The following is a 25,000-nucleotide window of genomic DNA, read 5'->3' as shown; positions in this document are numbered from 1 at the left end:
GGTGGGTGGAATGGAGGATGGGAAAAGTGGGTTGAGTCAGAACAAGGATGGGATGTCCAAAGAGGTTTGACCGGACATCATGGCAGTGTCGAAACTGTTTGTTGGGATCCCAGAGGGGAGTACCTTTTGTCTGTTGCGTAAGTCGAATCATCAGACTGACTGTCATATACTAAATCTCCATGACAGCTCCGATCAAACAGCACGTATCCATGCTGAATGCAATCTGCCTTCCTCTTCCACGTCTATCTGGGCCGAAATCGCTCGCCCTCAAATCCACGGTTACGACATGACAGATGCCTCATTTATCTCCCCTCTTCGTTTTGTTAGCGGTGCAGATGAAAAGGTTGCTCGAGTGTTTGATGCGCCCCAAGGTTTCGTCGAGTCATTAAGGTCTCTAGGTATCAGTAAGAGGGAAGCAGAGGAGGAAAGCAGACCTAAGGGAGCTACCGTCCCGCCTCTGGGGCTGTCAAATCGAGCGTTGCAGAAAGGTTAGTCGTACTTGATGCTTTTCGAAAACGGTACTGACGTGGATACAGCTCCTGTCGCCGGAGATGCTGTCGAAAAGCAAGGTCAAAATGAAGCTATTATTTCCATCTCTCATACTTTCACATCTCTCCCTACGGAAGAAGAACTGGCTACCTCAACCCTCTGGCCCGAGGTCGAAAAAATCTATGGCCACGGTTACGAACTCGTCTGTGCAGCTGCTTCTCATGCCGGAGACCTTATTGCGACAGCATCCAAGGCCACTAATGCCGAACACGCTGTGATCCGAGTAATATCAGCCTCCAAGTGGGAGCTAGTTGGTGAACCACTGGCGGGTCACTCTTTGACAATCACGAGCGTTTCTTTCAGTAGGGATGACAAGAGAATTTTGAGCTGTTCTAGGGATCGAGGATGGAGAGTGTTTGAGAGAAAAGAGGATGGGGAAGGTTATTTCCCTCTTGCGGGAGACGAAAAGGCGCACGCGAGGATGGTCTTGGACGCATGCTGGGCAGACGAGAGAAATGACATGTTCGCGACCGCATCCAGGGATAAGACTGTACGTTTTCACGCTTGTTCTGGAGCTTGACAATGACTAATGCAGATCTTCAGGTTAAAATTTGGACTTCAGCAGTAGCAGATGGCTCTCAATGGGCTGCAGCTGAAACAATCAAATTAACTGTAGCTTCTACAGCGGTGGCCATGATTAATGACGGTTCTGACGGCTATCTGTTGGCTGTTGGAAAGGAGAGCGGCTCTATCGAAGTCTTCACTGTAGCTGTGAACCGGGATGGGGTAAAGAGTGATCTACTCTCTACTTTCGATCGTCGGTGAGTAACCGAAAACCATGTTTGCATTCTTGAGTTGCGTTCTTGAGCTGACCTCTTTGTAGAGTATCACATGTGAGCGCAGTGAATAAACTTGCATGGAGGAACGTCGAGGGTGTTTTGAGCTTGGCGAGTTGCAGTGATGATCGAAGTGTCCGCGTATACAAGGTCGAGTTATAATGCACATCAATGCCCGGCCGGAGATGTGAGGAAAGAGCAAGGTCGGCAAGTACTCTGTACCATATGAAAATACCATGCATCTTGATAATACCGATCCGAATAACCGTGCATGCAGACAAATGTAGACAAATGTAACGAAAGTCAACAAGTATCCCATTCCTTCCGTCGCACTTGCAGTTTTGGTCTGGCTGCGTGACGAGTGGTGAAAGAAGACGAACATGCATTACGTAACAGATCCGACGCTTGCGACGTTGCATCGAGAGAGCGCGCTTTGGTGTCGCTGTCCATGAAGCTCAACGGTGAACAACGGTCTCTACATTCGACATTCTACAGTTCATATACCTCAGCACGTCTTGGAGGTAATCTATTACTGCCCGAATTTCCCCTGAACCCTCGATAAACACCCAACATGTCTGCTCCCGGTGGTGGTGGTGCTTACTCGTGAGTCCATCGTCGTGATCTCAAGTCTCAAGCGACATTGATACGTCTAAGCGGTAGACTGACAACCCGGTAGATTTTCCCTTACAACCTTCTCCCCTTCCGGTAAACTCGTGCAAATAGAACACGCCCTTGCTGCTGTTGCCGGTGGGACTACTTCTTTGGGTATCAAGGGTAAGTTCAACGCCATCTCTCTCATGCCCCTTTTGCTTACCATGAGCCTTCTCTTATAGCTACCAATGGTGTTGTGATCGCCACCGAGAAAAAGTCTCCCTCCATCCTCCTCGACACCTCTGCTCTTGAGAAGGTTGCCCCGATTTGCCCCAATATCGGCTTCGTTTACTCTGGTATGGGCCCTGATTTTAGGGTGCTTGTCGCCAAAGCTAGGAAGATTGCGCAAGCATATTGGAAGGTGTATGGAGAGTATCCTCCCACAAAGGTCTTGGTGCAGGAGGTGGCTGCTGTTATGCAAAAGGCGACTCAGTCTGGGTAAGTCGGCAATGTGCACACTGGCTTTGCTGCAAGTCTCGTCGGACTGATAGATAACCGCAGTGGTGTGAGGCCGTACGGTATTTCTGTGCTTATTGCTGGATGGGATTCCCACAGGGGTCAGTCCTTATGGCAAATTGACCCTTCAGGATCTTATTGGGCATGGAAGGCGAGTGCGATCGGGAAAAACATGGTGAACGGCAAGACTTTCTTGGAGAAGCGGTGAGTCACTCGGTTTGACAACTTACCCTAAAATCAAAATTCATGCCTTTTTCAGATACAACGATGATCTTTCCCTCGAAGATGCCATCCATACTGCTCTCCTCACTCTCAAAGAGGGCTTTGAAGGCCAAATGACAGAACAAACTATCGAAATTGGTATTGTAACATGTCCTACGCCCGAGCAGATGCAGGAAAAGCCTGGGGAGAGGTTGCCTCCTACATTTAGGAAGTTGACTGAACAGGAAGTAAAGGATTACCTTTCGTTGTAGAACACGGCAGGAAGTGATGTATACAGTAATGCACCATATGACATACCTTCCTGCGGTTTGCTCTTGATATTGCCAACCTCACATGTTATACTTTCCTTCGCCGTCTCGTGCGCTTCTCGACTTGCAGCTCAATGCCGAACGTATTCAAAACTCTTGTTGGTGACTTCGATACCAGGAGCGGATGCATTTTCCTTCCTTGCTGGTTTTTTAAAGAGACTTTGTCCAGCGGTGATCGCCGATATATTCTGCGCTAATCATCAATCACCTCTTCGCCTCTTATGAGGATGCCCGGGAGGTGACACATTTCCTTTCCTGTATTCCACGACAAAAAAAAACCTACAAGGCCTGTATCCAACTACAGGAAGAATCTGGCGACACATAGGGCATAGAAGCAGATTTTATCAGACTCACCTGCGATCAAAATCCTCAAGTCAGAATGCCGCCCCGTCGAAGTACGGCCAAGTCGAAAGTTCAATCTGCGACAGCTTCCTCTTTCTCTCCTGCCGAACTCATCACACCCTCTCTCAATGAGCAACTGTTGGAATACATTTCACAATGGGAAACAACGGGTACCGAGTCTCTTCACAAGCTTATAATATCACTCCTCAATACTATTAATTCGGCGCCTACAACACTTGGCGTTGTGCCTTTACTACACGTGCTTGTGACGCTTCTCAAATCCAACGTGGATGAAAGAGAGCTCACAGGTGTGTTCGAAGGTGTTTTGGATGAGCTTGAAGACGACAGAAGGGATATCTTCGGTGAAGCACTCGTGGATGCTGTAGAAGTGTTGGAAGAGGAGCAAGAGGACGTGGGCGGAAACAAAAATAAAGGAGAGAAGGAGACTGAAGAAGCAGAAGACAAGTCTCCCAAAGGACTTTCAATCCTCAGGCTTCTTCTTGTAAGTGTAATCTTTGAGGATAACCATGATGATCTAACCAAACACCAGGAGTCAAATACTCTTCCTTCATATATCCCCAATCTCCTCCTGAACCCAGAACGTCTCATCCCTCTCAATCTTCACCCTATGCCCCGAAACCCTCGAGCTTTCCAAAGTGCTTTGGTCAAGAAAAATACCACTCTTTTTTTCAAGCAACGGAAATTCAATCTCTTGCGTGAATGTTCGGAAGGTTTCTCTGGACTGATCGTGCTCCTAACTTCAGAAGACACTCTTCCCTCTCATCCAGAGGAAGAGGACGATGAAGAAAGGCGAAATAGGGCAGATAGGGTCTGGGGAAAGATCATGCGGCTGATAGGATACTTCAATCTCTCACCGCCAAGAGTACTGGATATCATCCTCGAAGTGTTCAGCTGCCACATCATACATCATTGGCCATTCTTCCTTGAGCTCTTGAGATGCTCACCATGGGGACCAAGTTCTAATCAGGAAGATGATGACGGTGGAATCTCAACAAAAAAGGGCTGGAAGGAGGAAGAGGTCGAAGGAATCGAGAATGCTTTGAAGCGGGACGGCGACAGGGTTCTGAGTCAAGTTTTGGGGTTCAAGTTTGGGTTCTTCCGTGTGAGTTAATTTATAGCCTCGCATTTACGTTGTTGCTATGCTAATTACTCACAGAAACCCGAGGCTGGTGACACACCTATCGGTCTCATTTACACTGCTGCTCTCCTTATCAAGCACGGTTTTGTCGGCTTAACGGATCTTTTGCCATGTGTAGGTTACGCTAGTCACTTGAAGTTTATTCTAACCCCATGCAGCTTTCCCCCGATGACAATGAGATGGAAACAATACGCAAGAAATGGGCGTCGTCTCTTTCATCACGGTCTGGCCCCGCTAATGCTCTGACCGATACCATTCTTGATGACGATGAACCGCCCTCTGGCACCATTGGGTCTATCACCGAACAAGCTCAAAACATCCCGACAAAGCCTCCTCCCGAGCAGAGGATACAGCTTACTCAAGCACTTCTCGCATTGGGCGACAAGGCTGCGTCGGAGTACATGTTGGCAAGGTGGCCATGGATTGCGCAGAAGAGTACCGGAGTGGCTGATTTGATCTTGGACATCGTGGAAGATGCACTAAAACCGGTTTACGAAGAAGTTGTGGCCAAGCGAGAAGAGAAAGAAGAGTTTGACCTGCAGGCTGTCGCTCCCATCGTACAAGAGTCAGAATCAATCGGGAAACAGACCGTCTTGACTCTTTTTGCCCCCGCACCCCCTGAAACGACGACCAAGAAGTTCAAGTTCTTCTATCCCCATCGTGAGGGCGTATCCGAAAGCTGGTCAACTGTGGACGAGATCCACGAGAAGGGCTTGAGGTGGCTGGGTTTGATTGGGGGACTTGGAGGAAGAAGAGCGAGGCTTATGGTCATGCTTAGCAGAATTGGAGCTGCGCAGTTTGAACGGCTCCGAGAGAACAAGCTGGAGCAAGGGTTAACAGCAGAGCATTCGCAGCCGACGGTGGAGGAGCTCAAGCCCTGGCTTGACATCATTCGTGTCTCCCTTCTTCCTTCTCTGTCTTGTTCTATGGCTTCAGGAACGTTCGATGTTGAACTCTGGTCCCTTCTCAAACTCTTCCCCTATACTTCACGATATTCTCTCTATGGCGAATGGCGAGATAGCACGTGCAGTGCAAATGGCAGGAAACCTTGTCTAATAGCAGCTCACGCCGCAGCGATGACTACCAAAGAGGTTCAAAAGGCCCTTCGACGAGTTACGTCAACCAACACCTCTGCTACATCCGGTGCCACTCCTACCGAACGGCATAGTGCCCGAGCACTTGCCAAACAGAGTCACCATAACCCTGTGTTTGTCTGGACAACTGCAGTGACGCAAGTGAAAGCGTACCCAAACATCGGAGAGGCCATCGTAGATGCAGGAAGGTATATGGCTCAATTGTCATTCGACGTGGCCACGTTTGTCATGTTAGATACTTTGTCGGACGACAGGGCTTTAAGGCTGAATGAGATGGGTACCGGTGTGGCGCTCTGGTTGGAACGTATGTTCTTCGTAGTTGATACCTGAACGAAGCTAACGGAAGATCAGGATTATCCAAATTTGTTGGAGATTTCAACAGACGATACAGCAACATGGATCTTTACCCTGTTTTGCAATACATCATCAATCGACTCATGCGCGGCCACTCTGGTGACCTCATCATCCTTGAAAAACTGATGTCTTCCATGTCAGGCATTGAGCCTGTCCCTAATGATGGTGTTTCTGAGGCCCAGCTTCAAGCGTACGCTGGTGGCCGGGAAATGATACGGGAGGCCTTCTCCGCCACTCGAATCAGCGTGACTGCCCCTCCAGAACCTGGCGCTTCGGAGCAACCCACGCGAGCGCCTGTAGAGAAGGTGAAAAATGTGAAGAAGAGTTTGCCGAGACTGGTCAATGCATTGAGGGAAAAGGGGTTGGCAATGCCCATCTGGATAGCTTTGGCGCAGACGAGGCAGGCTGTAGTGGACAAGATGGTAAATGCTCCCATCAAGGCCATGAATCTTGTCCAAGACACTGTGAGTATTCAGCACCAGTTGTGTTTGTGGATTATACTAATGCAAATGACTTCCAGTGTCACAACGCATTCGTTCAATTCGGCGATTTCCTTGTTGAATACCTTACTTCTGACGAGCATATCGCTCTTATTCCCGATCTTCAGCAACTTATAGTTGATTTTGGCCTCGAGTATGGTATGGCCTTCCAGATCTTGCGACCACGTTTAAACGCGGAGATTGAACGTGCTCGTGTTGAGGAGAAAGCCGCCGTCCAAGCGCGGCTTGAAGCCGCGAAGAAGGCAATGTCTGAGAAGGAGAGGAACGGATCACCTCAGAAAGTCGAGAGCCCGGCGCTTCCCGGATCACCCACGACCCCGTCTTTGCAGTTCACTCCAGGTGCGACTCCGGGACCAGGCGAAATTGAGGATGTCGTAATGGAAGAGAGTGAAAAGGGCGCACTCAGTATACCTGCACCAAAGACGCCGAGCAGTAAAAGCAAGATGTGGTGGCCCTCTGCTTTGACGCCTACCATGCAACAAACGCGAAAACTTTTGCCACGTGAGGCTAATGAGGTCATGAGTGCGCCTTTCTTTGTCATTTTCTGGCACCTTACGACCCCCGACATCGCTTTCTCCCCTCAATCATATGATAACGCCATAAAATCTATCAATCGACATATCTCCACCATCTCCTCTTGGTGGGTTAACCCAAGAGATAAATCAAAGATGGCCGAGCAGCGGGATGAGTTAGCTAGACTGAAAGCGAGAGTGAAGGTTCTGCAAGAGGAGAAGGAAGCACACGGGTCGCTGGTCAATGGACCGATGAAGAGGAGGATGAGGCTGGAGAGTGGCAAGTGGTTTGGCAAGGGTAAGTGTCGTGATCTTGTTTTGATACGCAATGTGTTAACAAAATCATAGCAATTGTGGAGAAGAATCTTCAAAGGCCGTTAGCCATTCAGCTCCATCAATATTGTTTCTACCCTCGAGCTATTCTTTCGCCCTGCGACGCTGTCTTCGTCGCCAAGTTCATTCGTATGGCTCATAACTTAGGTACTGTTGGCTTCTCGACTTTGTTCGTTTACAACAACTTCTTCAATGATAACCTCGCCGCCTGTATCTTTTCCTGTACGGATAGTGAAGCTCGTAATCTTGGTCGATGCTTGGCTCTGATTCTTGCCGATTTGGACAAGTGGCATCAGAGCGAAAACGTGTATCTCAAAGAGGCGCTCGGTATCTCACCTAACCCCATTGAGGGCGGAGAACAAAAGAGGCTACCTGGTATGCTATTTAGGTCAAAGGCCGGTGATGACATGCGTGAAATGTCATGGCAAGAATTCAGAAACTTTTACGCCAAGTGTCATAACGTCCTCACTAGGGTAAGTCCTAAAAAAAGAACAACCTGCTTGGCCCACGCGTTAACGATATTTCAGGCCCTCATTTCATGTTGGAGTGAAGCGGAATTTATGCATAACAAGAATGCTATCATCGTCGCCTTGCAAGTAATCAAGTACTTCCCTCTCATGGAGACAAATGGCAAAGCAATCGAAGCCGCGGTAAAGAAATTGCAGGCCGGTGAGGTTGGAGAGATCCCTAATGACTTAAAGATGATGTGCACTTCGTGAGTAACCTCATTGCAAAAAGCAAATGAGTCACTCATCCTATTGCAGATTCTTATCGGGTCTTAAGAAACGTCAAGATGCCAGACCATTCGTCGCCCCTGCAACATTCCACGTGAGCTACATTTTTATAAAGCTTGAGCCCTCAGAAGCTGATGATGCTTTCAGGGCGCCGCAGCTCGAGCCGCTATCGCAAGGGCACCAAGTGCCCCCAAGGTTGAATCTCCAGCTCCCAGCGGCAGCATATCAACTCCCTCTCGCTCCCAACCAGCTAACGGCGCAAATGGTACAGCCTCGCCTTCTCCAGCCGGTACTCCCGGACCTATGACCACGGATCCCAGAACTTTGCGTCAAAAGGTTGAAGAAAGTCGAGCCAGAGCGGCGGCTTCGGCGGCCGCCAAGGAACAGGAAGCTGGTACTGCTCCGCAATCCCCTCTTGTACACCCCATACCCACTCGACCCGGTCTCCCCTCTCGTCTTGCTAGCTCCGCTAACTCGGTCCCTGTGACTCCAACCGGCCCCTCGGCTATTACCCGAACTTCGACGCCTAATGCAACCTCTGTGAACTCCCGTGCTCACACACCTGTGTCTTCCATGGGTCCACCTCCCGATATGTCTGTGGATGAAGCCCGTGCTGCTGCTCGTGCTCGCAGACTCGGAGGTATTCACCGTCCCCCTCCACCTCCGCCATCTGCTGCCGGGCAAACTACAGAGAGTGCAGTATCTACTGCCTTCACGAACTTGGATGCGGAAAGACAGGAAGAAAAAGCGGAAGAGAAAGAGAAAGAGCCCGGTACTCCACCTACTCCCCTTGTGGAGTCTACTCGTGGCAGGTCTCCACCAGCCTCTGTTAAAACATCGCCTACAACTACTGTGAGGACTCACAGAGACGGCAGCGTCGAAAGCCGAGCGAGTGAGAGATCGAAGAGGCGCGAGCAAGGCAGAGATAAATACCGTCGTGACAAAGATCACAGGGATAGGGACAAGGAGAGAGAACGGGAGAAAGAGAAGGATAGAATGGATCGATCTGCTGCAGAAGATGACAAGAGGCGTCAGGAAGATAACGTTCCAGCGTCCACTCAAAGCGATTCAGGGCGCGAATCGAGGAGGTCCAGGCGTGATGGAGAGCGAGAGCGAGACAGGGAGGAGAAGAAGAATCGAGAGCGTGAGAGGGAGGATAGAAAGGAAAGGGACAGGGAAAGGTCTTACAGAGGTGAAGACAGTGATCGCAAGCGTAAGAGAGATGAGGAGTCTTCTTCGAGGAAACTCGAGCCAGACGCGTCAAGTGGCAGTAGGAAGGAGCGCGAGCGAGAGCGAAGGAGGTATGACGAAAGGGACAGAGAAAGGGAGCGCGATTTCAGGGACCGGGAGAGGGACCGAGAAAGGGATAGAAACGAGCGAGACAGGGATGGTCATCGTGACAGACGCGAACGTGAGCGAGATGGTCGACGACGAGACCGAGACAGCCGCGACGTCCGAGAGAACCGTGAACGACGTCGCACACCTCTTGCTGAAGACGGTCCCGAGCTTGCATCCGCCGCCTCTAAAGACAATACCGATACTGCATCTAACGTTTCCGGCCCTGGAGCTGCCAGAACACCGCATGCCCTCCCGGCAAGGCCTGGCAACTCTGAGCAGGTTCCCAGACTACCTCCGAATGCTGCTCCAGTATCCCAGAACCCCCAAGAACCTCTCAGTTTGGCTGCCAGATTGGGCGGCATGGCACGACCGGCTTCTCCTCATGTAAGGGCCAATGAGCCTATTCATAGATCTACAAGAGACGACCTCGGGAGGGATAATGACTGGAATAATGCGCCGAGGAGAGATGAAGCTACAGAGGAGGAATCGAGGAAAGAGCCTGCTGATCGAAAAAGAGCTTTGGAAGGTAAGTTGGGTATCATTACCATTGTTAAGATAAGAACGCTAATCTTGCATAAACAGCCGAGGCTGGCCCCGAGGCTCGAGAGGAGTCACCTGGAGCGTCCAAACGTGTTAAGATCGATCGTAACAAGGCCCGTGGACGAAGGCAAGAGGGCGGTGGTGCGAAAATGTTCCAGCAAGCTATGGGGAGTACAAAGGACAAATAGGCGGGGAACGAAAGAATCTAGTGTTAAGACATCCGTCTTTAAAGTGATTTCTTGCATATGCATCCATGTTTGACTAGATCAAATTCGCTTGATTTCTGTCATTTAACAGATAACAGAAAACGAAAATAAAAAATAAAAGGACACCGCAGCAGGCGGAGGACGACGTCGCCCATCTCCGAAGCCGAGGCGAGCCTCCGCCGAGCAAATACAAAAATCATCCCGTCAAATCCATTTAGATACGTTATATTTCGCCCGTCTACTTGTTGCCTGCTGTTGACTACCGCCAACCTCACAGAATACGTACTCATCGTCCTGATCAAGGGAGATCTCTGCAGTCTAGGCGGCTCTAGATCATAACGTGCTTCAACTGCCGGCATATAGCTTGCCACCATTCGCAGTCGGCCTTGAAGCGATGTCAAGAATACCAATATACCTGCTAGCTTTACTTGCCTATGTGCACTACGGTATGTAACTGCTAGCCTGGAATCACAGGTCATGTATCTTATTATTACAGGGCTGACACTTGGGCATAGCGCAAGCACACGAGCATCATAATGTCACGGAGATTGATACCAGTGTACCTTTTGATGCGCGGATATATATTCATGTGAGCCATGATTATTTTGATCTTTGGAAACCATGGCCGTTGCAGAACCGTTGGCAATAATGGAAACTTGGGATACCACTGTTTACTAGATGGACGAATTGCTAACGCGGAATGTGGTCTGCAGATGACACTCCAAACCTACCTGTGGGCCATCGCATTCCCATTAGGAATGGTTCTTGGTCTTTCAAAGTGAGTTTATTCCTATGTTATGACTGAATTATGTCAGTTGACGTCTATCCTCCAGATCCAAATACCATGTCCCTTTACAGTCGGTGAACACAGTGCTCTCCTTCATTGGAATATACTTTGGTCACCACCACGGTGGAAGACAATTCCCAGCAACCGTAAATGAAAGCAATGACTCTAAGTGCGAAGGTGACTGACGGACCGCCTAGGTTCACGGATTCATGGCTAAAATACTCATTTGGGTGATGGTCATAGTATGTCATCAACAACTGATGGGCCTCCTCGTTGTCATTGTCACTGACCCCAATTACAGCAGGCTTGCCTGGGCATCTTCCTCAAACTTCATGTATCAGAAAAGAAAATTAGACCGTGGGTCGTTCCCTTCCATTCCGTCCTAGGCAAAACGTTCCCTGTGTTAGGATGGACTCGTAAGTCCTGTCATCCTGTACTTCCGTTGTGACTCAGCAGCACTCCGCCCTGACGTCTGTGCGCGTTCTATAGAAATGCTTTTCGGCGTCGCCACCGCCCTCGGGTTCTGCCGTGGCGGAAACCTCGGACAATGTGCCGCCCATTATATCATGGGCTCCGCCTTCATTGGATATGGAGCAATTCTGGTCATCATGCTGAATCTTGGAGGTAAATGGCTGGAGAGAAGAGGATGTAGTCAGGAGATGTTGGACAGCAGTGTCATCACCGCCTGGGTAAGTGACTGTAGCGCCGAATATGGCCTAGGAGACGACTGATTGGAGTCAGGGTATTGTCAACACCTTTACTGAGCACCATGGTGGTCCTTGGACTCATAAGGATATGCAGCACACCATGATGGTAAGCCATATCCGATAAGTTATCATCCATAACTGATTTACTTTGCCATTAGGGCGTTCTCTGGTGGGCTGGTGGTATGCTTGGTATCTTCCTCAGCCGTGGTGGCAGACGATCATTTATCCCGTCCGTGATTATCATCATGACTGGATGGGGTATGAGTGCGCACGAGCAAGCTTTGATGATTTCTTCAAAGGTTTGTTTTGCATGGACCCGGAACTATTCTATCAAAGCTAACACTGGCGAACAGATCCATGCACTGTTTGGCTATGCTCTCATATCCGCTGGTGTTTTGAGGATTGTGGAAATATGTTTTGTCCTCAATGACAAGCCTACTCCTTCAAACGGTGCTATCCGAGTCTTCCAACACCTGCCTCCTTATGTGCGTTTTTGTTATCATGTGTTTGTTTACTCCCGCTGATCTCAAGTTTCTTTCCAGCTCCTCGTCTTGGGCGGCACCCTTTTTATGTCAGCCACCGACGAAGAAATGCGCAACGCCGACTCTCTTGGTGTCGACCACGTCACTTACGCTCTCTTTGACTTCTCCCTCTCCTTCCTAATCTATCTTGTCATCACTTTCCTCGTTCACTTGTACTCGAATTCGGGCCGGAATGCACTGCAAAAGGAGAACAGCGGAGAAGAAATCTTCGACTCTGAACGGGCCGAGGAGCACGGTTACGCCAAGGTCCCCACAGAGCAAAGGGAACAAATAAGAGGGGATAATGACTTGGATGGGGATGGGGATGGGCCAGAGGCTTATGAGATGGCGGACAGGGATTCCAGTGGGGAAAGTGAAGCGGTCAAGATTGGAGGTGAGGATGAAGTGGATTGGATGGGAAGGAGGGGACCGGTCAATCTGTAGCTTTCATAAATCATTATCAGTTTAGTGAGGTTACAATTTACTCGATGTCTTGGCAAATCAAAATGCTCTTTACGAATGTATCTCTATCAAACCTAGTATTGACTCGTCATAAACACATCATGCAAAGAATATCGTCATCCTACAAGCCCTACGATCGCGACTCTACAACAACCTTCCCAAGCTCTTATTTCACCATCCCCCCGCCATCTCAAAAGAGAATTAATCAGGAACAAGTGCATCCGCTCTACTCTGGCAGAAAAGAAACAGGTATAGGTTAAAAAAGGTGCTATACCGCACAAGTGGAAGGAAATGAATGATCTATTGAACTCTTTGTTTGAAGCCCATGAAGCCGGGAGTTGCCTGATGGGGGGTATATGTTTTAAGGATTTAATATCGGTTTTGGAGACGTATAATGAAGGTCGAAAGAAAGGATAGGTGACGTTTTGGGGTTTTTACTCTGTTGCACAGTGGTCAACGTCGATATAATGACAAGATGAAAAGAGTGATTGAGACTTACGCTGCGCGCACTGCACACCAGGCCTTCCATCATCGTCTTCATCATCCATCTCCTCGTCCTCACCAGTCGCCGCATTCTTCGCATGCCTCTCGTTGGGCTCGGAAAGCACAACCTCGTCGATGTGAATCTTCTTATTGAACTTGGGCAATGCCTTGCGCGCGGGGAGGGCCTTCTCGAGCAACGGGATGTTCTCAACCGGAATAGTGTTGGGGAATTCGACAGTGAGACGGACATAAAGGTCACCGAGCTCATGGTGTCGGTAAGAAGGCATACCCTGGCCGGAGATAATCTTGAGCGCGTCTAGCGTTAGGAACAAAGGTCAGTGCGCATCCTCTTTGAAGTGAAAAAAGAAAACGGAAACTGTGAAACTCACCAGGCTTGATAACCTCTCCAGGGACAATGGTGACGTGCAAAGCATGCTCATCAAGGTGCTCAATGGCAAAGTCACCACCAGCCAAAGCAGTGAGGAGGTCAATCTTGGCGTTGTAGAACAAATCGTCACCCTTCCTCTCGAATCGAGGGTGAGGCTTCTCCTCAATAACGATAATAACATCACCAGGAATGGTACCAGGTTGTTGGTCGGATTCGCCAGCAAATTTGATTTGCTGACCACCCTTCATACCCTTGTCGATGTGAACCTCAAGCACCTTCCTTTCCTGATTGGTCTTCTTGCCGCTACAGGTCTTACATCTGTCCTTGGGGTTCATCATCTCACCAGTACCCTCACACTCGGTACAGGGTTGCTGGATTTGCTGCATCATAGGGCCAAGCTGACGGAGCATGACCTTGACACCTCGACCTTGACAGCCGGTACAGGTCTGAACAGCGCCCTGCTTGCCACCTCGGCCATCACAGGTCTTACAGATAACAGACTTGGAAAGAGCGAGCTTCTGGACCTTGCCCTTGTAGAGGTCTTCAAGGGAAACGGAGATTCGGTGAACGAGGTCTCGGCCACGTCGGGGACCGCTGCTTCGTCCGCCACCTGTATTCCACGTGGTTAGCATTGGCACAAACTCTTTTGGTTGACCGACGTACCACCACCACCGAAGAAACCACCACCGCCACCGAACAGCTGGCTGAAAAGATCTTGAGGATCAACGCCACCGCCCATGCCACCTTCCTTGAGACCGGCTTCACCGAGCTGGTCGTAGAGAGATCGTTGCTGGTCGTCGGAAAGAACTTCGTAACTGATTTCTCGGGTCAGCACTTGCTATTGTGCTATTGTTACAAGACTGTGCTTACGCATGGGTCATCTCCTTGAAAAGCTCGGGGTCACCGCCCTTGTCGGGATGGTGCCTCAAAGCGCTGTGCGAAAGCGTCAGTATACCATGCACAGAAGGACTACGCACACAGAAGTCGCCGGGTACTCGGAGTTGCTGAGTAGCTCCGGTGGCAACAACTTGATAACAGTACATACCTTTTCCGGTAGGCCTTTTTGATGTCGTTGGCATCAGCGTCAGGCTTGACACCGAGGAGATCGTAGTATTTACTGATCGCATATCACAAAAATGTCAGCACAGAGATTGGATCATGATTGAAAAAAAAGACTGACGTTTCCTTAACCATCTTTAGTTGTTTATTTGCTTTCTAGAGATACAATGAGTGGCGAGGAAGGGTATATATGATATGGAAGAGAAATATAAAGTTGGAAGAGATGGAGGCTGGAGGTAGAAAAAGTGATGCTCCGGCGGGGACAAGGAATGATGGAAAGAACTTCGAGCAGATTCCACTACAAAGCGGACATCGCCGCAACACAAAAAAGGGAAGGTGATGACCGAAGCTGTTATGTAATCATACATGAGGTTTACGTAACTGCTATTGATGGATTGTTTTGACGTTAATTAGCCGTGGTTGTTGATTTGTTTAAGCTCTGCAACAGCGCGAGCGAATGGTACGGCCTCTGCACAGTATACCCACCATGTCATCCACTCGCAGTAAGTGAACACACTCAGATCGGGACAACACTGACTCTCCCCCAGCGGACAAGGAGACCACCCTCCAGCAGCTTGCAGCTTCAAATACCTTTGAGTTAGCCACCCTTCCTGACTCATCGTGCCTCGGACTGACGCACTCTACAGCACAGATTGGCCTACTCTCAAGGGATATTTTCAAGAATCACTCAATGATGCACTCAAAATATTCTTGACAAAAGGGCCTCCCCGTCCGTACCGTCCGCGTGGTGCTTCGCCACCACCTCCAGCAGCACCTTCCAAGCCCCAGACATCCTTACCTTCCGTCACCACTGACGAAGTCGGTAAACCACCTGCTGAATCTCTTCTCCTGTCCCCATCGCATCCCGCCTCAATGATCGGACCTGCATCTGAGCTCGCCCACAATCCAGAAGATCTTCGGCCAAGCACCATTGGCGGCCTCGTCATACCCCCCTTTCCTCCTCTGGACCCATCTCGCCGGCGGACACCACCCCCTGCGCCCATGCAACGGTCTCCCAGCCCGCTGTCACCTAGAGCTAATGGAATGCATAACCAAAGAATTGTGGCAATGGGGATTGGGGTCCCCGATGAAGAATGGGATGAGGAGACGGTGATTGGGGGAAAAAAGCTACAGGGGTGGTTGGATGAGGCACAGGGCAAAGCCGAGATTCAGCGCCTGAACAATTTATTGGATGACATGGAAGCGTGAGTATCACTTACGTTGCTCTCTTTCTTTTTACTGACCAGATATAGCCCTCCATTCACCATCCAACGTTTGGCCGAACTCCTCCTTCATCCCACTTCTCAACATGCCACCTTTGGCAAATTCTCTCGTGCCATTGAAAAATCCCTTCTGGTCACTTCACCTTGGGGAGCTCCATCTTATGTCTATATTCCCCCTTCAAACTTTGCTGCTTATCCTGGTGTCGGTCCGATATCGTCTGCATCTTCACCATCCCCCGATGGTGGGTCTGAATCAGATTCCACAGTACCCGCCGGATCGACTACGCCGCTCTTCAGCCCTATTCCTTTTCTTGTTCATCCCTCTCATGAACCTGCCTTAGCTGTTGACACAGGGCATCCGGCAGCTTCAATCGGTACAGAGGACGGGCTTCTTTCTCCACTTAATCTTTCTGAGGAGAAGACGCCGTCGTCCTCTGGTCGAAGCCCAACTCCTGAACCCGAAGACTCCATTGCAACGACTTCTGGACCCTCCACCAATGACATCGACACCGAAATGGTTTCGCCTGGAGATATCCCCCGCCCAGAGAATCCACAAGGTACATCTGACCCTGCCAATACCTCTTACATGGGCAGAGTCGACGAGCTCGATACCGGGCCCCTGCCAACTTCTGAGCAAGTCAGCATCAAGCGCCGCTCTTCAATTTCGTCATCGTCGTCACAGATGGAGGTGGATGACAGAGAAACAGTCGTGATGGCTGGTCAAGGTGAAGGCGGTCATTTAGCGCCGCATGGTATGGCCGACAAGCCTATGCCATTGAGTAGCACAACTGTCGTCAAAGATGTTCCTGAAGGGAGCCGAATGATAAAGGGTTTGAGGAGAAACGAGAGTGAAAAGAGCTTAGGGGAGAGATTTGTCAGTGGCGGTTTGCAAAAGCCCGAGGAGGCTGGTCTTGTGGACAGTGCAGAGGGGATAAGCAAAAGCGCGGACAAGGAGGAAGGAGTGGAATGAAATGCCTTGTTATACCATCTAGGGATTGTAACGTCTAGTAATGCATGCAAATCATGGTCATGATTCCGGTGTTGCGCAAGATTCTATTGCTAGAAGAACGCTCGTGATAACGACGAGAGCCTTATGCTGCCCCATTTTCCACTCTAATCCCATTCTCCACAACATACACTATCCACTAGTCAGCGAAATGCTATAGACAACAGAGATTACAAGGCTCACCTCCAGCTCCATGGCCCGGCATTGTAGCAAAACCAACCTCTACCCATTCTTCATCCTCCAAATCGCCATATTTTTCATATCCTTTTCTGACTTTTTCCAAAAACTCGGGCACTTGTGAGCTTTCCACAAGGCTGACCACTGACCCACCCCATCCCCCACCCGTCATCCTGGAACCAATTGCTCCACTTTTTAAGCACAGCTCTTGCAGCGAATCCACGAGAGGGTGGGTGCAGTCATATGTATCTCGCATGGAAGCGTGAGATGCATCAAATAACTTGCCCAGTTGGCTGAGGATGTCGTTTGCTGTAGGTAGAGGCGTATCAGAAGATGGAGGGAGAGGGTCGGAAGTGGAGATGGATTGGCAGAGGTGCACGAATTTGTGAACGCGCAAAGATTCGGTGAGGGTATGATGCAAGCGTTCATAGAGGTGGAACTTTTCTGCTCGAACTATAAACGCCCAACCTGTCAGCTTGATACATATACAAAATGATAACACCTACTCTCGAGGAAGTCGAGGTAACTCTTCTTAAACTCTTCTTCGTCCATGCCCGAATACTTGATCATCTCTTCCCTGGTCCACCCTCCATCTCTCTTGATCCATTCAATGTCACCAAGAGCCTTTTCCGTCACCTCTCCTTCCTTTTCCCATCCCATATGACCCTTCTCACCCACCCAAGCGCCCAAGACTTCTCTTAACCATGGTCTAGGGTTGCCGTAGAACTGTGACTCTAACTTCCAGTGATGTAAGATGAGACGGGTGGCGATGAGGATCTCAATGACTCGCAAATTGTACTCTTCCGGCGCAGAGTCTGTCAAAGAATGCGGGGCAAGGGAGTTTGTGATGACCAACGATACATTGCCGGGAAGAGGTAAAGGTGCAGGCAGCAAGCCTGGGTGAAAAGAGAGGTGTAACAGGTTGTTGGGCAAAGCAAGAGCAGAGACAGATTGGTCCATGCCACCTGTGCGCAAGCCCATGCGATGCTCGGAATTGATGGCGAGTTGTACAACATCCTCTTTCGTTTTACCTGCCGCCAAATTGTTGGCAACTAGGAACATGATGACGGAGCCAACGACCATTGCTGCGGAGCTCTGAAATTTCGTCAGCTTTACGATATGTTTCAATGAGTTGAAGAATTACCTACACTCAAGCCAGAGCCAGGAGGTATACTCCCAGAAACAAGCACATCCATCCCTACTGCCTCTTGTTTCCCACCCCCTTTGCCAACAGGGAAAAGCTCATCCAAGCACTCCAATAAAGCAGCCCTAACGTACTTGTCCCACCCTCCTCCGGCGTTAAGACCTACGTCCCATCCATTTTCTCCAGGGACAAGTGAGAAAGAGCAGCCTGGGTAACTGTACTTCTTGTCATAGTTTTCTAACCGTACTGTTGGATTCGAACCGGCAACAGGACGCGTAGGGCGAAGAGCGAAAAGAATATCTTGCTCAATAGCTGCAGGAAGTACGGGCTAAGAATCAGACATCCAAATATCAGTTATAAGAGTTAACAATTGATGATGCCGTAATCCTATCATGGTGCCATCAAGATAAGATTGCGGTTCCGTCAAAATGACAGCTCCAAAGGAGGCACGTCAAACCGAAACTCACGAAAAGAGAGTAATCGATGTGCTCTCCAAGTACATTGACCCGTCCAGGAGCACGAACGATGTAGGTTGGAGTCTCGCCAAAGCGTTCTTGGAACCGGGTGAGAAGAGTGTTCCATCGTTGTCTGTTATTGTTGTCAAAAGGTCGGTCGATCGGGCCGATGTTGTGAGCGCTTCAGAGCTTTTGTTATCAAGGGCGACTCACCCTTCGCGAAGAACGGCCGAAGCAGATGGATATATTTCTTGCAGAGAGTTGAAGACGGTGATGGGGACCTTGGCAGACATGCTTTGCTGGTGAATGCCTTGGTAATTGTTGGTTTGAAGAGATGATAAGAGATGAAGAATTTCTGCGGTCGTCATTAGCTCGTGGGGGAACGGGGACCCCAGATCAAGTGCCGGCCAACAACGTTCGGCGCGTTAGTTCCAGATCTGGTGATGGCTCGGCGCTGTTATTAAATCCTCTGTCTTTCGCTTCCCCACGTTCTTGTCCAGACTTCAGCTCAAGCTCCATCTCTATATCTACTCTCTTCCATACTGGGATGTTTTTCTCCTGACTGTCTTCAAGCAGCCTGGTTAAAATCTTAAACATACTAATAAGCACCTGACAGCGTGTATCCCTGCCAGCCGGTCTCGCCCATCATGGCGGCTGTCCCGGCTTCAAAGGTACTTGATGTGATAGCCCACCCTCTTTTTCCCCTGTTCTTCGCGATACCCCTCTTCCTAATCTTCTTCCTCGCCTACTTTTTCGTCGCCCCGTATTTTGCTACAGAGCGCCAACGCGCTTACATCCTCTCAACTACGTCGTCATGTTTCATGACGCTGGTATCGTTACCTTTTGTTTGGAAGTATGCTCGGCATGGCTTGGGCGTGATCTATGAAGAAGGACAGAGTGGATGGATGGGAGCCTTAGGAAGAGTGGGTGTGGTCTTTTTTGCTACTTATCTGTTTTGTGAGTAACTCGCACCGCGATGACATGTCCGATGCTATACTGATCCTTGAGCAGCGGATGTGAGTTTTAGCCTGTTTTTCAGCCCTCTCCAATTTACCCCGGGCTCGTCATGTAAACTGACAATGGTTTCAGCTGGTTATAGGGTACTTCAGGTACCCCTCTCAGGTTGGATTACTTACCGGCTGGATTCATCACGCGTGCGTCATGCCTAACTGGGTGTCGTATTAAATGCTCAGACTTTTACACACAGGGTCTACATTGGTTTGATGGGTCATCTACTGAACACTAGACATTCCCCCGTCTTTCTCGTCGCAGCCATTATGGAGGTAAGCACAACAGGAGCTCACAGCGTCGTTCAGTCTGATCATAGCCTTGTTAGCTCCCAACTTTTGATTTGGCCATGTCAAATCTCTATCCTTCTGTGAGGCATGATTTGCGTTTCTTGATATCTTTCTTCATTTTCCGAATAGCATTCCATGCCTACTTACTCGGGGATTGTCTTCGCTCATCATCGCGCGCTGTCACGGATGGCTCTTGGGTACCTTCCATTATGCTTGCTCTTGCAGGTGCTCTTCATGTGATGTGGTTCAAAGGCGGTGTAACTGGCTATCTCAAAAGACTCGGGAGAAGCAAGGCGAAAGCAGAGAGTGTCGAGGAGCCATGTTCAACCATGGGTGAGATCTTGGACCAAAACTCGATCACCACTGGCGAGCTTGTTCTGGAGAGCCTGGATGACTCGCCAGGGACTCCAGACGATTCACCTCTGATGACACCACGGACCCCTTCACAAACCCCGTTCGTCCTTCCTGCCATCCCTTCCATCGTCATCCCGAGTTTCCCCACACTATCAAATCTTCCCATCGTCTCCATCCCTGCCATACCTTCAATTTCCGGCCTTTCGCTTGCCGAAATCAGGGCCACTTTGAACAAGGAAGGAGCGTTCAAGCTGAAAGGCAATGAGTTTAAGGAAGCTGTCAAAGGTCGTTGGGAAGAACACCGTGAGAAATTTGTCGAGCGCACCGGGCTATCGCTCGGGGCTATGAGGATGAGGAAACGGGGCGAGCGACAGGTCAAAGAGCACGTCGAGGAACAGACTGACGAGGGACAATTGATGACCATGTCAGTCGACGGTCACGTTGGGGAGAACCAATTGGACTCGATTTGTACTTAGCATTTAGGATATACACTCTCGTCGTATGAGGATAAGGGAAATTGTTCGTCATTCATATGTAAGTTTAGGTTTAGACAAGGTGATGTAGATGGTTAAAGAGAGGGGATAAGACCTGCTACTGACTACTATTTGGTTACCGCCTTGCGAACAGACCATGCCATTCTCCTACGGGGAGTTTATAGGTATGGAGAACAACTAATCCACGCTTTGAACAAAGAAATCTCATGTTCAATCAACTTTCCTTTGGCCCACCAGAAGATGTCATTTCACATATTCACGCAAGGGCCGAGCGCTTAGCTTACGGCACCGCGGTCTGTTGAATCCGTGAATCGAACCAGGCGCAGAAGAACCAACAAGACGTACAAATCCAATAAAAGATAATAATGTAGTTTGCGCGGCTATGATATAAGTCTAGTTGCAATGGTGACAAAATATACTACTTCCTAGCAACCCAACAAAGAGCGAATGATGGACGCTTGCTTATTGAGAGCGCGTCGGTACAAATAACTCCTGGTCATCCACCACTGAACGCGACGAGAATGAGCAGCATCGCGGCGTCTCTTCTGCTGATGTTGTTGTCAGTCCGCATCTTGCTTATGATGCGTATATATATGGTGGATCAGCTTTTGGTCTTTCCAGCGTGGCTTGAGTCAGCACCTTGTTCTTGCTGACATTCAAATGAATATTCCGACAGGATTGATTCCATGCATATAGAATGCGGTAGAAGGGTGCTTTTAACGACGTGGACGGAAACGATGCGGATGATTACGAAAGTCAAAATTACCCTGTTTAGCGGCGGACACACCTTTGTGCCTGAATAATCCGTCAGTTTATGCGTCAGCATTCCCAGCAGTCGCTCAGAAGCCACAAACAGCAGCGACGGCCGCCCTGTAAACGTTTTAAATATCCACGTACAAACCTTCATTTCCATCTATTCGCAGAGAAAATTGCATCATGTAAGTACCCTACCACATAAGTTGTCGCTGCGAGTGAAAGACTCGCCTAGTTGTCCGACGGAGCAGGATATCGCAGCTGACCGGCGAAATCACAGGTCCACCAAGCCTGTCATTGCTGTTATCTACTACTCGACCTATGGTCACATCGCTACCCTCGCTGAGGAGGTTATCAAGGGCCTCGAGTCTACCGGTGCCATCGTCAAGCCCTATGTCATGTACGTTGAACACTCTACCAATACTGCTTCGCGCAATCATGGTAATCGGTAATGTTGATACGTCGGGAAAATAGACAGGAGACTCTTTCCGAAGAGATTTTGAAGAAGATGCACGCGGGCTCTTCCCTCAAGCCCAAGTATCCTATCATCACCCCTGACGACCTCAAGGAACTTGACGGTTTCATCCTTGGTTGCCCTACCAGGTAGGTGTCAAACACGGGACACAAATGCATAGGAGATGTTACACTAACTTGACGCGTCTACAAGGTACGGCGGTGTTCCTGCCCAGGTTGCTACCTTCTTCGATCAAACCGGTCAGCTCTGGGCTACTGGTGCCCTCGTCGGCAAGTTTGTGTCCATGTTCACTTCTACTGCCGGTCAGCACTCTGGTCAGGAGGTGAGTAGAATCTTCCAAGATACTCACTGAAAGGCATCTCGTTGACGGAAGGGCGTTTAGGCCACTACCTTGACAACCTTCCCCTTCTTTGCTCACCGTGAGTGATTTGCTATAGTGATTAAAGGCTTGCTGACCCCTTGTAGACGGCTGTACGTCTTGTTATCTGTTTACTCAGTACTTTAGCTTATCATTACATTTATATAATAGTGACTTACGTTCCCATCGGTATGTCCTTTGACTTCCGACCTTGTCTTCGATCATTAATCATTCTCAGGTTATTCCAACCCCCTAATCTCTGGAGTTGAGGTAGTGAACGGAGGTACGTGTGGTGTAAGATAAAGGAGCTACCGGAAGTTGATGCCGTTTCGTTTTATCTCCCACCTTATTTCTCATATGATTAAAAAAACTCTAATTCCACAATTTCCCCTCACCTGCCCTTCAACTGAACTTTATCAACCAGGCTCACCATACGGCGCGAGCTGCATTGCCAACGCCGACGGAAGCCGAAAGCCTTCTGCTGTTGAGCTCGAAATCGCTGAGCACCAGGGAAAGTACTTCGGTAACTTTGTCGGTACCTTTGTCAAGGGAAGGAGCGCTGCGTGAGTCCCAGCATATACTTTCTGACTTACGGTCAAGCGTGCGATCGTTGTATCTGATAGCAATGCAGCGCTGCCCCTGCTACTACCACCGCCGCTGCTAGCCAAGTTCCTCAAAAAGTCTCCGAAAAGGAGGGTTACGCTGTCGGTGACGAGACCGCTGCCGCTGGCGGCGCTGCTCCCGCCCTCGCCAATACTGGTGTTGCGAACGTCGCCACCGAGAAGACCGCTGAACCTGCCGCAGCTGCTCTTGTAGCCGACGAGACCGCCGCTGCCGAGCCTGCTCCTGCCGCTGAGACTACCACTGCTGCTGAACCCGCTCCTGCTGCTGAAGCCACGCCCGCGGCTACCACTGCTGCTGCCACCCCTGCTACCGCTGAAAAGCCTTCTCAAACCAAGCCTGCTGCCTCCGCTGCTCCTAAAAAGAAGGGCTTCTTCTCTTGTTGTGGTGACTCTAACATTGATTAAGCGGAGTCGAATGTGAGGCAATGGACAGAAGTAGTGTGGCGGAGAGCTTTAATCGAATAATGGGAAGACTTAATCATATAGAATATATTAGCAACATTCAAAATGTTATGGCTTAAATCAAAGAACAAGATGCGCTGCTCCTCTGTTAATGTTTACATGGAGACTACAAAATGTCAACAGTCTACATAGTCTATGGATATCTTATTGCTTAGACAAAGCAGCAAGGTCACCCGCCCGATTGATCACATAGGTAGGAACGACAGGACTGGGGTTTTCTCCATAAATGTACTCATACTTAGTAACCCCGCCCATGACGAGCAATGTCCTAATACCACTATTTATACCGAATTCAATATCGGTGTGGAGGTTGTCGCCGATCATGATGGTTCGGGCTGGGTTGATGTGATGGCTATGATGAAAATCATTGAGCGACTGGAATGTATACGATTGGAAGTTGGTTATACTTACTGGGCGATTACAGCATCCATCATAGTCTTGCTAGGCTTACCAATGACGATGGGAGTCTGTTTGGCGGCGTACACAATTGGTGCAGACATGGATCCGGCGGCTATTAACTAGTCAGGCTACTACCCACATCGCCCTCAACAAACGTACCAGGGAAAAGAGAGCCACCAATAGGGAAGGTAGCGTCGGGGTTTGTAAGGATGAGCCGACACTCGGGGTTATGCAAGTATATCACAGCTTTGGTGATCTTCTTCCAGTCTTTGAATACGCTTTGTCAGTGATCCACCAGAAATTTTGACTGTTCAAGATGTACTTATCCAGTTGTCCGCACCACATAACACAGCACCGACTGAAGGATCAGGTGAATAGTGAGAGTAATCGATAGGAGGGGTAAATTCTCGGTCTTCGGGATCCTTAAGGTAGGTCACTGTTAGGAGGTTTTTGAAATATAGTGAAGATACTTACAGATCCTCCAATATGTGCAATCCCCACTTCGTCAAGTTCTTCTTCAATACCTTCATGTCCAAAAACGTAGACTTTCTTATCCTTGGGGAATTTCAATACCTCGGATAGGTACACGGCCGATGCATATGCCGAGCCGAAGCACTCCTCCTACAACAGTCATAAGTACAAGGAAAAGATTTTTACACCGAATGACTTACAAGAGAAGCGTCCAAACCAAGGCTGTCAAAGTGGGCTTTAAGTTGCCTTCTTGACTTGGTTGAATTGTTAGTCACGAAGATGACCTTTTTACCTGCGTTAAATCAGTTCATCATTCCTACGCTTAGATTCAGCTCTTTACTGACCGCTAGATCTCAGCATATCAAGCAAAACCTTGGCATTTTCAGTCAACTGGGTACCCAAGAAGAGGACCCCATCGCAATCGAAGAGGAAAGTATCAGCCGAGTCGACGAGTTGTCGGTATTCCTCGAGGGTTTTGAGGAAAGGTGGTGCGGTTTTTTCAATGTCTATAGTCATAATAGCTGAGCCGGGTTGCATGCAACCTTTCTATCTGTCTGATATAGAGTGACAAAGCGAGATCAGTTCTCGAGTTAAGAACAATGGAAAAACGAAAAGCAAAACAGCAATTGTAACAAATCCGGCCCGAAGAGAGCGACCTCCACTCGCTGTGCTTGCCACGCCTCCATATCGCCGTATTGCCGAGTGCGAGCTTGTCATCTTACAAGTCATCTATGCGTGCACTGTCCGGGGCCAATTCTATTCAGGTTACATTCCTTATTTATTTTTGAAATACATTTAATACCTAAGAGACGAGCTTGGCTTGTGCT

The 25,000-nt window shown here is 49.3% G+C and overlaps 10 protein-coding genes across 10 annotated transcripts in view; 7 read left to right on the top strand and 3 right to left on the bottom strand.

Annotated features, from left to right (window-relative positions):
- The window catches only part of CNBB1480 (hypothetical protein), a gene marked incomplete at both ends in the record, with an annotated part of 2,725 nt that extends 1,238 nt beyond the window's left edge, over nt 1-1,487 (top strand). Inside the window, 5 exons of the mRNA XM_772253.1 lie at nt 1-137; nt 187-488; nt 537-1,039; nt 1,093-1,310; nt 1,373-1,487. The exon at nt 1-137 is cut by the window's left edge and continues 638 nt beyond it. Coding sequence (XP_777346.1) covers nt 1-137; nt 187-488; nt 537-1,039; nt 1,093-1,310; nt 1,373-1,487 — 1,275 coding nt within the window. The remainder of the gene's footprint in view (nt 138-186; nt 489-536; nt 1,040-1,092; nt 1,311-1,372) is intronic.
- Nucleotides 1,488-1,896: 409 nt separating this feature from the next.
- CNBB1470 (hypothetical protein) lies at nt 1,897-2,905 on the top strand (the record flags this gene model as incomplete). The annotated part of the gene is made up of 5 exons (XM_772252.1): nt 1,897-1,928; nt 2,002-2,099; nt 2,159-2,414; nt 2,478-2,636; nt 2,692-2,905. 5 exons carry the CDS (start codon nt 1,897-1,899, stop codon nt 2,903-2,905), a joined length of 759 nt encoding a protein of 252 aa, XP_777345.1.
- Nucleotides 2,906-3,341: 436 nt separating this feature from the next.
- On the top strand, nt 3,342-10,056 carry CNBB1460 (hypothetical protein; the record flags this gene model as incomplete). The annotated part of the gene is made up of 11 exons (XM_772251.1): nt 3,342-3,806; nt 3,855-4,427; nt 4,482-4,577; nt 4,622-5,861; nt 5,909-6,375; nt 6,432-7,221; nt 7,272-7,729; nt 7,784-7,971; nt 8,021-8,084; nt 8,138-9,854; nt 9,911-10,056. 11 exons carry the CDS (start codon nt 3,342-3,344, stop codon nt 10,054-10,056), a joined length of 6,204 nt encoding a protein of 2,067 aa, XP_777344.1.
- A 412-nt stretch (nt 10,057-10,468) lies between these two features.
- Nucleotides 10,469-12,533, top strand: CNBB1450 (hypothetical protein; the record flags this gene model as incomplete). Its single annotated transcript, XM_772250.1, has 11 exons — nt 10,469-10,520; nt 10,590-10,663; nt 10,788-10,852; nt 10,908-11,007; nt 11,059-11,103; nt 11,163-11,277; nt 11,351-11,550; nt 11,603-11,674; nt 11,727-11,867; nt 11,922-12,053; nt 12,111-12,533. 11 exons carry the CDS (start codon nt 10,469-10,471, stop codon nt 12,531-12,533), a joined length of 1,419 nt encoding a protein of 472 aa, XP_777343.1.
- Nucleotides 12,534-12,985: 452 nt separating this feature from the next.
- Nucleotides 12,986-14,616, bottom strand: CNBB1440 (hypothetical protein; the record flags this gene model as incomplete). Its single annotated transcript, XM_772249.1, has 7 exons — nt 12,986-12,990; nt 13,051-13,350; nt 13,424-14,032; nt 14,086-14,237; nt 14,293-14,355; nt 14,468-14,539; nt 14,603-14,616. The coding sequence occupies 7 exons, from the start codon at nt 14,614-14,616 to the stop codon at nt 12,986-12,988; spliced, it is 1,215 nt and encodes a 404-aa protein (XP_777342.1).
- Nucleotides 14,617-14,968: 352 nt separating this feature from the next.
- On the top strand, nt 14,969-16,674 carry CNBB1430 (hypothetical protein; the record flags this gene model as incomplete). Its single annotated transcript, XM_772248.1, has 4 exons — nt 14,969-14,984; nt 15,030-15,078; nt 15,129-15,686; nt 15,729-16,674. 4 exons carry the CDS (start codon nt 14,969-14,971, stop codon nt 16,672-16,674), a joined length of 1,569 nt encoding a protein of 522 aa, XP_777341.1.
- Nucleotides 16,675-16,795: 121 nt separating this feature from the next.
- Nucleotides 16,796-18,779, bottom strand: CNBB1420 (hypothetical protein; the record flags this gene model as incomplete). Its single annotated transcript, XM_772247.1, has 6 exons — nt 16,796-16,842; nt 16,894-17,340; nt 17,394-17,982; nt 18,036-18,359; nt 18,499-18,619; nt 18,700-18,779. The coding sequence occupies 6 exons, from the start codon at nt 18,777-18,779 to the stop codon at nt 16,796-16,798; spliced, it is 1,608 nt and encodes a 535-aa protein (XP_777340.1).
- Nucleotides 18,780-19,133: 354 nt separating this feature from the next.
- On the top strand, nt 19,134-20,614 carry CNBB1410 (hypothetical protein; the record flags this gene model as incomplete). The annotated part of the gene is made up of 5 exons (XM_772246.1): nt 19,134-19,443; nt 19,498-19,502; nt 19,576-19,640; nt 19,694-19,769; nt 19,823-20,614. 5 exons carry the CDS (start codon nt 19,134-19,136, stop codon nt 20,612-20,614), a joined length of 1,248 nt encoding a protein of 415 aa, XP_777339.1.
- A 954-nt stretch (nt 20,615-21,568) lies between these two features.
- Nucleotides 21,569-23,246, top strand: CNBB1400 (hypothetical protein; the record flags this gene model as incomplete). The annotated part of the gene is made up of 10 exons (XM_772245.1): nt 21,569-21,570; nt 21,666-21,785; nt 21,860-21,988; nt 22,053-22,182; nt 22,243-22,279; nt 22,326-22,331; nt 22,390-22,407; nt 22,457-22,501; nt 22,643-22,781; nt 22,850-23,246. Coding segments are annotated over 10 exons (1,023 nt in total).
- Nucleotides 23,247-23,447: 201 nt separating this feature from the next.
- Nucleotides 23,448-24,689, bottom strand: CNBB1390 (hypothetical protein; the record flags this gene model as incomplete). The annotated part of the gene is made up of 7 exons (XM_772244.1): nt 23,448-23,655; nt 23,715-23,814; nt 23,862-23,969; nt 24,025-24,124; nt 24,177-24,323; nt 24,374-24,465; nt 24,518-24,689. 7 exons carry the CDS (start codon nt 24,687-24,689, stop codon nt 23,448-23,450), a joined length of 927 nt encoding a protein of 308 aa, XP_777337.1.
- Nucleotides 24,690-25,000: the final 311 nt, after the last annotated feature.

This window comes from Cryptococcus neoformans, chromosome 2 (assembly GCF_000149385.1).
Source record: "Cryptococcus neoformans var. neoformans B-3501A chromosome 2, whole genome shotgun sequence".
NCBI classification, from domain to species: domain Eukaryota; kingdom Fungi; phylum Basidiomycota; class Tremellomycetes; order Tremellales; family Cryptococcaceae; genus Cryptococcus; species Cryptococcus deneoformans.
Note: the sequence above shows the minus strand (reverse complement) of the source record. Positions and strands in the feature narration are given on the sequence as shown.